The sequence below is a fragment of the Tiliqua scincoides genome, chromosome 7 (genome assembly GCF_035046505.1).
Source record: "Tiliqua scincoides isolate rTilSci1 chromosome 7, rTilSci1.hap2, whole genome shotgun sequence".
NCBI classification, from domain to species: domain Eukaryota; kingdom Metazoa; phylum Chordata; class Lepidosauria; order Squamata; family Scincidae; genus Tiliqua; species Tiliqua scincoides.
The window spans coordinates 56,427,780-56,441,650 of record NC_089827.1 but is presented as its reverse complement, the minus strand read 5'-3'; the positions used below and the strand labels follow the sequence as shown (position 1 = coordinate 56,441,650).

Below are 13,871 nucleotides of genomic sequence, written 5' to 3'. Positions count from 1 at the left end.
CCAGATGCGATGCGACAAGCACCAGTAAGAGGCTCAGGGTGGATGGGAGGGTTTTTGGAGCATGTGAAAAGTGCACGCTGGAACTCTGGAGACTGCTGCTTGTGGCATTGCATTGCGGGTCTCACTGCCTGGTGGTGGGGATCTGGGGGTCTAGAGTGTACCACTGGAGGGCACCACCTAAGTACCACCAGTGGTATGAGGACCACTGGTTTGAAAATGCACAGGCTGGCACTGCGAGCTGTGGCATGAACCTTCCTGCTGCAACAGGGTCCCTCTGAAGCAAGCAATACCTTTCAGCCCAATCCTATCCACACTTTCCTGGGACTCTAATGGAGCTTCTCTGAGTAGGCATGCCTAGGCTTGGGCTGCCAGCCTCCTGCAGGCCCTCCAGCCACTCCATTCCCCCAGCAGCAGCCTCTACAGCGCTGGCTCCCGCCCTCCCTCCCGCTATGCACAGAGAACGGGGGGGCGGAGCCGAGCCCTGCTGCAGCTCCCCCCCTTACGCAACTGGACAGCTGACTCCCTCAAAGGAACAGGCGAGGTGGGCGGGGGAAGCCTGCTTTGTGTTCAAACCAGCCAATGGGCGCGGGCCGCCGAGGCGAGATTGACAGCGGGGAGGGGGTGCGGTGCGGCTCCTGGCCTGGGAGCTTTGACAGGCTCGCGCGCGGGAGCCCGGGCAGGGCTGTGAGCGCGCGCGCCGGTGCTGCTGCGCCTCCAAGGGGGTGGCGGCTCCTTCTGCGCCCTTGAGCTGCGGGTGCATCGCGAGAGGACCTTCCGTCCCGCGGGTGCCCCTTCTGGAGGAGCCCCTTGCGCGGCTTTGTGCGCACCGGGAGCTCTTGGCGGGGCTGCGCTCTGCTGGGTGCTGATCCCTCGCCGGCGCCCGGGACTTCTTGGCAGCGCTCAGAGATAAGGAGCAGCGAGGCAGAAGTTTGGGCGCTTCGGGATCCAGGCGCGGAGGACAGAGGGGGAGGAGAGCGAGGCTGCTGGCTGCTCGCCCTGCCGCCAGTCCTCCTGCCCTTGTGCGCTGCAAGGACCCCCAGCAGCATCCCAGCCAGGTGAGCCCTTCTTTCTCCCCGCAGGCCCTTCTTTGCCTCATCATCATCATCCTCTCTTCCCTTTCCCACCTCAGGAACAAAGCTTGACAAGATGTCAGGGCCTCAAGTTGCTACATTCGCCTTCCTTGCAACTGTTTCCACTTACGATGCCCTTTCTCCCCCCCCCCCCCGAAACCAGCCGCGATCCCACCGCGTGTGCTTTTGTTGTGATGGAGAGACAACAGGCAGAGGGTGGGAGGGAGTTTCTTCCTGCTAGGAAAGATCTGGGGCGGGGGGGGGCAAGGAGAGAGGGAGGGAGAGGGAGGCAAGAGAGGGAAGGAGACAAAGTGCAACCCGATCCCCTGCAGGAAGGGTTTACTCGGGTGTAGCGCCTACGGCAGTCGGTGGCACTTACTCCCAAGTAAGCATGCAGAGGATTGCGGGCGAAGGGCTGCGCGCGCGGCAGAGAGAGCACACTCGGAGCACAAGCCTAGGCGTGTCTACTCAGAAGCAAGCCCCATTGTAGTCGATGAAGCTTACTCCCGGGTAAGTGTGGATAGGATTGTAGCTGCAATCCTATGCACACTTACCTGGGAGTAAGCCCCCTTGATTATAATAGGATTTACTTCTGAGGAAGACAAGCATAGGATTGGGCTGTCAGGCTGGAATCCTATCCACACTTTTCCTGGGAGAAAGCCCTATTGACTACAATGGGGCTTACTTCTAAATAGACATGTATAGGATTGGGCTCTAATTGTTCTTCTCCAGCTTCGTAGTTTGGCATCTCTCTCTCTCTCTCTCTCTCTCTCTGAGTCCCCTCCTTCTTGCTCCCTCTTTCTTCTGATGTCCTTGGAAGTTGGCTTTATTGACACTGAGGTTCATGCATTGCAATGGAACAGTTATTGCCAGTGGGGGGGGGGGGGAGAGAGAGAGAGAGAGAGAGTGTGTGTGTTATGGGGGGCTGCCTGGAAGCCTCACACTGTCACCTAGAAACCTTCTGATCCCCGCAGACAGGGGGGTGCATCTGGGTAATGGCTGCTCAATATCTTACATCCTCCCCATTGCTAATTGTCCACCTCCAGGATAGGGGCTCAAGCAAGCCAAGCCCCCCCCTTCCCCTCTTTTCTGTTGACACTCAACCTACTGTGGTTCTTGAGAGCCACTGGCCAGGCTTCATTATATTATTGGGAAGGGGGATTTGGTTTCTTTACCTTTTATTTTAATTCACAAACGCATCTACTTCTGCATACCTAGGGAGTCCGCTGAGTATTCAGAAACCGCTAACCTTATTTTATCATGTTGCTTGCCATGTGATAGGTCCTTGGCCACCTGAGTACGTCCGCTGTTATTAATGCATTGATCGATAATAGATAACTTGGGCGGCAATTCTATGCACACTTGTCTAGGAGCAAGTTTCATTGAGCCCAGTGGGTAGACATGCATAGGATTGCACTGCTAATGATATTTAGCACTTTTAAGTGAGATTAAGGGTTAGACCCTCTGCTTGCGAGCTTACACTCGAAGTCGGGGATTCTTAGCTGGGGATCTCCATGCCCTTTCGGGGACCAAATGATGGAGGTATGGGGCTCAATCTCTGAACAACTGAGGGGAAAAAACTTGTAGTTAGATTATTTTCATCTTTATTAAAATGGATTGAAGTGTCCTGTTCCTAGCTATCCATACGTAAAGTAAAACCAAGCTACTAACATCTTTTGATGTCATATTGGTACCTATAAGACTCATTGGTACCTCATTGGTACCAAATAAGACTCATTGATACCTCGTAAGACTGATGAGGATGATGATCTTGACAGTCTGGCTAAGGAGGTATGGGGTCATATTGGGCAATCCATTGGGGAGATCTGTAATTGTACAAAAGGTTAAGAACTCCTGTTCTAAGTTGTTCAATAGTGATGGAAGTAGTAGTATTTATTTATTAGTTATACCAGCTGGTACCCCAGCTTTCTACCCCTAGCATGCTCAAAACAACTCAGAAATAATAAAAGCAAGAAATCTTAACATAATCTTCTATATTAATTAATCTTAATTAATTAATCTTCTATAATATTTTCAGAGGGTTCTAAACACTTTGCCTACAGTCTCTTGTCATCCTTATAACAATCCTGCAAGGTAGGCCAGTCTTATTAAACCCAGATGGGGTGAGGTAAAGAAGGGGTGGCTTGCCTAAGGCCCAACTTACTGAGCAGGTGGTAGAAGAGATGATATTTGAACAAGAGATTTCCTGATTCATAGCTCACTTGCTTAGCCATAACAGGACACCAGCTCTGTGACTTTTCCTTACAGGGATTAACACATGGGAAGAAAAAGAGAGAGAAAGGAGGAAAGAGATGGGGTTTGGAAGATGCACAGGAAATGATTTGACAGAGCCTCTTTTCATCCTGCTGCTTCTTTTCCTCCTTGTGTTCTGAAAGGAGGCCAGAACTGATCCCTGGAGTAGCATACTGTAGTTGATTTCAATTGAGTTCCCCCAGGGATAGATGCCATGTCCTAATAGCACTGAACAGATGCCTTTGTACTTTTCTTTTGCTCTTGGGGATTTGATGTTAATTCCTCCTTAGCTTCCTGGGTGTTTGGAGGGGGTGGAGTCTCTCAAGTCTTGATATAAAACCATGGGGCAGGGTTGTTGATCACAACATAAGCTCTGTTGGCGGTTGAGTGAGAGTCAGGTATGGAAATGGCCTGCTGAGCATGTTGCTGTGGATGGATTGTGGCATGACCTGGGGGAGGGAGAAGGAGACTGTTTTCCCACCAGGCGTGGTGTGTATGCAGCCATGTGAGCAGCCAAGAAAGAGAATCAGTGACTTTTCCCAGGAGAAATAGCTGTGTTGTAGGAGCAGAAACACCGAAAGTCCCCATGGCACCGGAGAGATTTGACAGCTTTGTTATTGTGCCACAAACTTTCATAAGCAGTTGCCTAGAGGCAGTGACTGTGCTTGCTTGCTGTGACTGGAGCAATGTGGAGGGGAGGGCGGGCAGACTCCGAACCCTATAAGGGGTGGAAGACAGAAGCAGTTCGGCTGAGTTTCTGCTGTTTGGGCTGTTTTGCATCTTGGCAGGCAAATTTGCAGGGTGACTGTTGATGTATAAATACAGTTGCTCCTGGGTGAGCGCTATTGTGGGCCTGACTTGAGACCAAGCTGGCCTAGCCTCGCTGGGACATGTGCTCTCATCTCCGTCGAAAGCTCTCCAGTTCCTTGCCAAACTTTAGACGCATTTGGCTCCTGATGCTCTAAAGGGAGTATGTAATTGGGCTGTCAGCTTGGTTAGGCAGACACTGAGCACGTGTGCTAATGCTCGACACAGACAGAGGCCCTAGAAATAGTTCTCGTAGCAAGAGGGATCAGATCACTATGCTCTCGGCTGGACTTGGAGAAATGCCTCCTGTTCTGCTTTTTCAGGCAGAATCAATAGACAAACACCCATTACCCTTACGTCGGGTTCATGCTGAGCTCAGTTCTCCCCCCGACCCCCCCCCTATTTTGGTATTTTGGGAACAGGGATGTTTACAAAATGGGATTAGGTAGCTGACTTACCTCACTTAACCTTAAGAAGGGCATCCCCTCATTGCTATTTTAAAGGGGTTTCTACACGGCTCGTTTCAATTGTTTTCGAAGTAGTTTACCTGCCCAAAGAACCCCGGAAACTGTACGTTTCTGAAAGTGCAACACGTGTTTGCGAAGCGGTTTCCTTATTCCTTTACAGAAGTGCAATTCCCAGCTTGTAACGATGCCAGTGAAAGTGGATCAGGACTGGTTTTAAGTGTGTAGTGTAGACATGTGCATGTTGTGCGAGAGGCAGGATTTAAACTGGAGCTGTTAGAGGGCAATGACTGGTAATCCTGTCATGCCTCTTGGCTTTCTTCATGGACAAAGCACCTTTGGCCTCGGTGGCTTTTAGTTTTGGGGTGAAGCAGAACTTGTTGATTTACCCTTTAATGTCCTAGTGACGGTGTTTGTGCTGCGCAAGGAAGCACGTGGGACTTATGAACCCTTGCAGGCCTTTCCTCTTTACACCTCCTGCAGCTAGTGTAACCAAGCCAGAAATGCTGCCGTGTCAGTCCCAGCTGTTGAATTCATGGTTCTCATGTTCCCTTCTCTTTGCTGCTTCCCCAGGTGACTTGAGAAGGGCTGGTGGCTTGGCTTCAACCATGTCCCGACGAAGCCAGCGCCTTGGGACTGGTCGGTACTACCAAAATGAAGACGATGGTAACAGCAGCGGTGGTGGGAGTTCTCTGCTGGATGGCCAGCAGACTCTGTTTAAAGATAGTTCTACTAGGTAAGTGGGTGCAAAGGAAGAGAGGACCCAGACATCCCACCCCTCCCCAAAAAGTCAATGGGGTGTTGGGTTTCTTTGCATCACAGGGTGAAGGATGAGCTTGTCTTTGCTCTTTTCCACATCCCTGGCTGGCATTTGGCAGCTTGTGGGATCAGTGGCATGGACTGGGATAGGAAGAAGCATCTTGTGTTCCTTGTGGTTTTGTATTGGAGAGGTGCTTATGGATATTTCTGAGCTGGTTGGCAACCTTCAGTCTCGAAAGACTATGGTATAAGCCTACAGCACCCGGTATTCCCAGGCGGTCTCCCATCCAAGTACTAACCAGGCCTGACCCTGTTTAGCTTCTGAGATCAGACGAGATTGGGCATGTGCAGGGCAACTAAAGATCATTTGAGCTGTAAAAATTGAGTTTACCCATTGAATCTAATTTGAGATTTAAAAAAAAAAAATCCAGGTTTTGTGGACTGAAAACCACATTTTGGCTTTCAACATTTGCACCTAGGAAATCTGATTTTGGACCTTGGAATCTGGATTTTCAAAATTATAAATCTTGGCTATAGCTATCATTAAATTTCAGTTCTGGAAGAATGCAATCCTGTACACACTTTCCTGGGAGTAAGCCCACATGAACACAATGGGACTTACTTCTGAGTAGACATACATCAGAGGGTGATGCAAATTTGTTAAACTTTTGACTCGGTTTAATACTGTCCATGCTGTGTTGCCAAGGTCTCTGCCTCTGCATGGGTTATTTGAAACTCTCACACCTGTGCTCTTCCCATTTTTTTTTTACCAGATTCTCCCAGGTCTGACATGTGATAACCTTTCCTGTTTTTCCACAGTCCTTTCTGATCACTCCCAAGTAGCAGCATGACCACACCCTGCCTGTTTGGCAGCATATTGTTGGAACTGGAGATTGAGGGATGGGTGGGAATATTGGAGAGGCAATTTCTCCTTTAGCATTCCTGGAGAGAAGGAAAAAATGAATAACAGCATGTTGGCAATAGTAGGGTGGTTTGCCCTCTGCTGATTGGAATTGCTGATTACAATCAAAATCTGATGCAGCCTAAAGTGTGCACTGTTTAGCCCAGAATAGAGGGAGATTCATCTTGAAGAGTGCACTGGAACATCTTTGGTCCCTGCTTTGCTGGATATAACCTCTCAGAGTTACAAGTGTTTATAAAAAGTGTCAAGGTGTTGAAGAAAACGAAGAGAAGCATTATGCTCATGCTAGCCCCTGAAAGTTGTAGTGCAGTAGCCAAGTAGCATCGCAGAACTGGTAGTGGTGTCACTGTGAAAGGAAAAACTCTTCCTTTAAAAAAAAAAATCAAACTGGGCAGGTCCAGTTTTGAAAGCCTTCCATTTCTATTATACATTTTACTGTTCTACTTCTTTGAAAAGTTATTGGTGACTGAGCATACAGTGACACAACAGGGGCACATAAGAACATAAGAACAGCCCCACTGGATCAGGCCACAGGCCCATCTAGTCCAGCTTCCTGTATCCCACAGCGGCCCACCAAATGCCCCAGGGAGCAAACCAGATAACAAGAGACCTCATCTTGGTGCCCTCCCTTGCATCTGGCATTCTGACATAGCCCATTTCTAAAATCAGGAGGTTGCACATACACATCATGGCTTGTAACCCATAATGGATTTTTCCTCCAGAAACTTGTCCAATCCCCTTTTAAAGGTATCCAGGCCAGATGCCATCACCACATCCTGTGGCAAGGAGTTCCACAGACCAACCACACGCTGAGTAAAGAAATATTTTCTTTTGTCTGCCCTAACCCTCCCAGCACTCAATTTTAGTGGATGTCCCCTGGTTCTGGTGTAATGTGAGAGTGTAAAGAGCATCTCTCTATACACTTTATCCTCCCCCTTCATAATTTTGTATGTCTCAATCATGTCCCCCCTCTGGCGTCTCTTTTCTAGGCTGAAGAGGTTCAAACGCCATAGCCTTTCCTTGTAAGGAAGGTGGCCCAGCCCAGTAATCATCTTAGTTGCTCTCTTTTGCACCTTTTCCATTTCCACTATGTCTTTTTTGAGATGCGGTGACCAGAACTGGACACAATACTCCAGGTGTGGCCTTACCATTGATTTGTACAACGGCATTATAATATTAGCTGTTTTGTTCTCAATACCTTTTCTAATGATCCCAAGCATAGAATTGGCCTTCTTCACTGCCGCCGCACACTGGGTTGACACTTTCATCGACTTGTCCAGCACCACCCCAAGATCTCTCTCCTGATCTGTCACAGACAGCTCAGAACCCATCAGCCTATATCTAAAGTTTTGATTTTTTGCCCCAATGTGCATGACTTTACACTTACTGACATTGAAGCGCATCTGCCATTTTGCTGCCCATTCTGCCAATTTGGAGAGATACTTCTGGAGCTCCTCACAATCACTTCTGGTCTTCACCACTCACTTGGTGTCATCCACAAACTTTGCCCAACACACACAGCACACAACTGAAAAAAAAAATCCATCCCTTCAAAATGACAAGAGAATGGCCCTGGGCATGACCGCAAGAGGGTTGTGTCTGTGGTCATTGATGGTGTCCCAGGACTTAGGGCCCAATCCTATCCAATTTTCCAGTGTTGGTGCAGTTGCACCAGTGGGGTGTGCTCTGCATCCTTTGGCAGAGGGGAAGCCACTGGGGCTTTCTCAAGGTATGGGAACATGTATTCCCTTACCACGGAACTGCATTGTGGCTACACTGGAGCAGGAAAGTTGGATGAAATTGGGCCCTTAGTCAATACATACTGATTACAATGACATAACTGCATACAATTCAGCACTTCAGATAGCAATGGGTACAGTAGCAGAGTGGGGTGGAGAAAAACATGTTCTTAGCAACATGATAGTGCATGTCATTGGGAAAAGGACACAGTTTTCCTGCAACAGACGTCCTTCATTAAGGGAAGTCATTTGGATTTCCTGTGCCCATTTAGTAACATGTAAGCAAGGAAAAAGCATCTTGTTTTCATTGCTTTTCATTTTGTCGCCAGATCTTGAAATCCAAAAGCTTTGTTCCCTGGCAAGGCCCTCAGAAAGAATCTTACAGATTCAAGGGTAGAGCCCAGCACGTGTCTTGAGGCGGAGCCCAATGGCCATATGTGGGTCTGGGGTGACACCTGGTACAAAAGGTGCCTATTTGCCCAAGATGGGCAATTTATTTATTTTGCAACTAGCCTGAAAATCCATAAAACCCAGCCACGATATTTTTTCTGGTCACCTGGCAACTTTGCCTGCAAAATTGGGGCTTCTGATAGAGCCCTTCTCATGCTGCTTTGTGGTGCCATCATTGGAGTTAGGGAACTGCACCACCGGTTTTGGGTCACGGCGCCCTTGAAGGTACAACATGGTTGCCTACTAAGGGTAGCTATTGCCCAATACTTTTGGGGGAAAAAATCTTTCTTCTGACTCCACCGTGAGCAGCTACTAAACACAGACCACATCCAGGAAAACCACAGTTGCTGCAGAGGAAATGGGCAGGAAGCAGAGGTGGGGCTCAGAGCGTTCTCATTGTGCATCTCCTCTGCCAGCCTGATGATCTGTAGGCTGCTGAAAGAGTCACTGCCACCTGCCTGTGCTTTTTTATCCTTCCTTTCAGTTTTGTAGGCCAGGCAGAAATAGCTGCTTGTGCTATTTAAAACACGCTGCCTGTTTTTGAGCTTGACTCTCCTCTCAGTGGCTTTGTCTCTGTTATTCCCCGAATGTCTCCTTCTTATGCATGAAAACTGATTCTGTTTGTGTCCCAGTTTCATTTCGAGGTGGAAGTGCCCTGACTTTCCTGGGCATCTGTAAGAGATCAAGAAGTGCAGGGGTGGGACAGGAAGTCATTACTACCACAGCAAATGTGAGCGACTGTGGTGGTGGTGCACTCTTTCTCTAACTCAGGGGTGTACAAACTTTTGGGCAGGAGGGCCACATCTTGTGACACTGTGCCAGGGGGAAAAAGAGTTAATTTACATTTCAAATTTGAATAAATTTACATAAATGAATATATTAGAGATGGAACTTATACGAATGAATGAAGGTCTTGCAATAGCTCATGGCCTATAAAAGGCCTTGAACAAAGGGGTTTGGGCACCCCTGCTCTAACTGGTTAGACATGGGCCTGCTTGGGAACACACTTCACCCCCTCCCCAGGCCGCCCATCTTCCCTAAGCAAGTATAACCCATCTGTTTGATGGGAAAACTCGTGTGCAGGCAGCAATGTGCATACCGGGAAAGGAACTGAAGAAAACTGTCCAAAGGAAACCTCTTTAGAACAATACAGTTAATTAACTTACCACAATCTTCCTAGCTTTGCTGTGCCATATGCCTACTATATGTTAACGCTTTACACAGGCTTGTCACAGACTGTACATCTTTCCTTTCATGCCATTGGCATCACTGTTTACATCTCTCACTCACACTCTCTCATACACACACACACAGCCAAGATGGTATAATGGTTCTGGTGTTGGATTTAGACCTGGAAGATCCAGGTTCAAATCCTTGCTTGGCTCTGAAGCTTTCTGGGTGACCTTGGGCCAGTCATTGTTTCTCAGCCTAACCTAACTCACAGGATTGTGTTGTGAGGGCAGAAGGAGGGAAGGAGCTATGTATACATGGGACATGATTGCAGCATACAAAATTATGCACAGGAAGGATAGAGTGAATAGCGAAATGCTCTTTTCCCTCTCACACAGTACCAGAACCAGGGGACAACCACTAAAATGGAGTGTTGGGAGAGGACAGACAAAAGAAAATATTTCTTTACTCAGCGTGAGGCCGGTCTGTGGAACTCCTTGCTATAGGATGTGGTGATGGCATCGGGCCTGGGTGCCTTTAAAAAGGGATTGGACAAATTTTTGGAGGAAAAATCCATTACGGGTTACAAGCCTTGATGTGTATGTGCAACCTCCTGATTTTAGAAATGGATACGTCAGAATGCCAGATGCAAGGGAGGGCACCAGGATGCAGGTCTCTTGTTATCTGGTGTGCTCCCTGGGGCATTTGGTGAGCCACTGTGAGATACAGGAAGTTGGACTAGATGGGCCTATGGCCTCATCCAGTGGGGCTGTTCTTATGTTCTTTTACCATCCTGAGCTCCTTAGAGGAAGGGTAGTATAAATATGTACAAAATAAAGAAGTTGCCAAACGAGACTTTGTGCGTCTCATAGAAGTGGGCTCTGCTTCTTGAAGGCTTATGCTCCAATATACTAGCTTTTCTTTAAAGTGCCACAAGGCTCTTCCTCCACACACTGTCACAGCTACTCTTCCTGACGTAGGACAAAGCTACATTTCTTCCAGGGAGTGGAGAAAAAGAATTGACCCACCACAGGATCTTTTCCCCTCCTTGAACTTCAAGCACAGCCTGCCCCATCATTTGAGCATCCTTGAGCAAGTATTGAGTTGGACCACAGAGATCTAGCTTTCAGAGACCTGCTCAGTCACAAAGCACCCTGGCAACCCTTGGACTTAAAATGCTCTCTCTGCTTAGCTTGTATTGGTAATTGAGGATAAAATAGGTTATAATAAGTCATGTATACTGAGTTTCTACAAAGGTAATAAAGAGTAACTGGTGATTTGTTTAGTTTATATCCCACCCTTTCTCCAACAGGGTGGAGTTGTACATGGTTCCCATTATACCCTCACAACAACCCTTTGAGGTAGGTTGGGTAGGCTATAGCTCAGTGGAGGAGCAGATGCACGCAAAAGTTCCCAGGTTCAATCCCTGTCATCTCCAGGACAGGGAAAGAGCCCACGATTGAAATGCTGGATAGCCACTGCCAGCCAGTCTATGTAGACTGCACTAAATATTAAAACAAATGAACCAATGGTAGCATCATATAGTCAGGTTATGCTAAGAGAGAACCAAAAACCAATCAAGGAGCTGCTTGGCTGAGGAGGGTTTGAAGCTGGATCTCCCTGGTTGGTCCAAGATTCTGACCAGGACATCATAGTCACCCTCAAGGGGGGTGACTAATGATGTAGTGGTCAGAATCTTGGCCAGTTCTGCCCGTGTGGACGTGGTGTCACTAATGCCAGTTCATAATAACCTTAGAGATGCATCACTTCCTCCTCCTCTCTCTTCCATTCAGTTCAGCACTTGGATGTGTGGAAACAGCTGCTCAGTGGTAAGAGCCTCAGTTGATGGTTATCAAGTAGCACCAACTTGTGTGTATGTATGGTCTTCCTCTCCCTTCCCTGTTTTTCTTTCCTCTCCCATGTGCATTATCTTACCAGTATGTTAATTCATTCCTGTTTCTACCCTGCAGTCGGAGCCTGAGACGAAAGTCCAGCAGTGTGAAGCGTCCCTCTCCGGCCCCTAGCCTGGGAAGCAATCCCACCACCCACACCACCTACTTCAGCGAGTCTGTGATCAGCGAATCCTACCTGAATGATGGCAGGGGGTTTTCTGCCAGGGGCAGCAGTGTCTTGGATGATCCCTTAGACAACAATTCCTACTGGAGTGAGTATAAATCTCTCTTCTGGATATACTAGAGTTGGACACGGGATCTGCACACTCCGCAGAGCTTCCTGGCTGCATTTGACTTGATCCTTGAATTTTTATGTTCTGCAGGGTACATGAAAACAATTTTTTTTTTCTGTTTGAATATCGTAATATGAGTCATTTATTATTAGGTCCATTGGGGGATGTTAGCTCTCCACCAGCAGTATAGTGTGCCTTGTCAAGTATCGAAAAGCTGATGGGATGCCTTGACAATTTTAGCACCTTGTCAAAGTGTTCTGAGATGGAAAAAGTTGAAAATCGCTGCCTTAAGATGTCTTCAGCTCACTGCCACTGACACAATCTGTCTTTTGAAACAAACAGTGTTTGGGCTGAAAGGCCGCAGTCAGATCAAGCTGTTCTCACTAACATTTTGCCTATTACTTTGGTAGGCATTCTCGAAGGATGAAGCTACAGCGAGTAATTCTTCAAACTATCCATTATATACTATCCATTATAACATCAGATGTAACTGATGTTCTGCTCTTAAAGTCCTGTGCCTATTGTTCTACCTCAGTGTTTAAGCAAACACAGGCATAGTCCACTGCCAGTCATTTTTGCACTTGATGAAAAGGAGAGAGCAGACATGGACATTGAGTGTAAATGACTCTTGGTTACCAGCGCTCAAAAATACAAGTATCCGGGACTTTAAGAACTGAGGTAGAACAATAGGTATGTGCGACTTTAAGATCAGAACATCAGTTACATCCGTTATACTGGATAGTTTGAAGTCATGACTTGCTGCAGCTTCGTCCTTTGAAAATGCCTACCAAAGTAGTAGGCACAGCTTTCACAGGTGAGAACAGCTTTATCCAACCATGACCTTTCAGCCCCAACATTGTTAATTTCAATGACACAAATACCAGCCGTGAAAGCCTTAGTATTTATATCAGTGTCTTCTGTTGTTTTTCCACACGCCCACACATAGCCTTTGCATTAGCGCCCTCTTCATGGCAGATGGTTGGGATGTGTTGCAGTCCCTGAACTCCCTATTCCAGTGGTTCTCAAACTTTTAGCACTGGGACCCACTTTTTAGAATGAGAATCTGTCAGGACCCACCAGAAATGATATCAGGACCGGAAGTGACACCATCAAGCAGGAAAATTTTTAACAATCCTAGGCTGCAATTCTACCCACATGTACCCAGGAGTAAGCCCCATTGGACTTGACTGCCATTGTTAAAGCATATACAAAGTAGCCTGTTAAAAGTACAGTTCTGTAACATTTCCCCAAATGCAGTCCCATATCATAGTAGCATAAAGTCTGATATATTAAAAATAAAATATTGAAATGAATGGGGATCTGCCTGAAATTGGTTTGTGACCCACCTACTGGGTCCCAACCCACAGTTTGAGAAACACTGCCCGATTCCAAATAGAGATATCCCACTTCCCAGAGACTTTCACTTAATAATTAGCCCTCCTTTTTAGATACATCAGCTGGTCATTAAGAGACAACATTTTTTGGTCACATCTCAAACCCTGGTTAGGCATAGCTTCAAGGCAATCCTGTAAAAATACAGGTGTATGCCACTTAAGGATGGACCACATATGGTCAAAGCACAACAAAGGGGTCCTTAATGAGGCAATCAGGTCTCCCATAGCCTGCAGCAGAGTGTCTGTTTACACAACAAAGAGGCTCTTAATGCAAAGAAGAGGCAGTCTGTCTCCTGTAGCAGTGCGCAGCCAGCTAGTGTCTGGCAGGGAGTGTCTGTTTACACATCAAAGGCATTAGATTGGATGGAATGTTCACTCAACAACCTAATTGCATAACAACAGGGATAGGTTAAGTGGTGCACACCTGTATATAGAGATGACATGAAGAAGATGAGGGAGAACCGGTTGGGCTGTGTGTTGAAAATCAATCCATATGCCTTCAGTGATTTGGCTACAGAAGGAATGCCAGCCAGTGTGGTTCTCAAAGACATATACTTATATAAAATATGTGGGTTTTATTGAGGATCGATAAACATTTCAATTTTATTAATTGTTTTCTATCAGGGCTGTGGTGGAAAAAAATTAGTTACAAACCTAA

General features: G+C 47.1%; 1 protein-coding gene across 2 annotated transcripts in view; it reads left to right on the top strand.

Moving 5' to 3' along the window:
* Positions 1-616: 616 nt before the first annotated feature.
* SUN2 (Sad1 and UNC84 domain containing 2) overlaps positions 617-13,871 on the top strand; it is a 34,080-nt gene continuing 20,825 nt past the window's right edge. Inside the window, exons 1-3 of one of the 2 annotated variants that reach the window (XM_066633315.1) lie at positions 617-1,055; positions 5,168-5,330; positions 11,605-11,798. In XM_066633315.1, coding sequence (XP_066489412.1) covers positions 5,203-5,330; positions 11,605-11,798 — 322 coding nt within the window. In that variant the 5' untranslated portion in view covers positions 617-1,055; positions 5,168-5,202. The remainder of the gene's footprint in view (positions 1,056-5,167; positions 5,331-11,604; positions 11,799-13,871) is intronic. The other variant, XM_066633314.1, reaches the window with a different exon arrangement.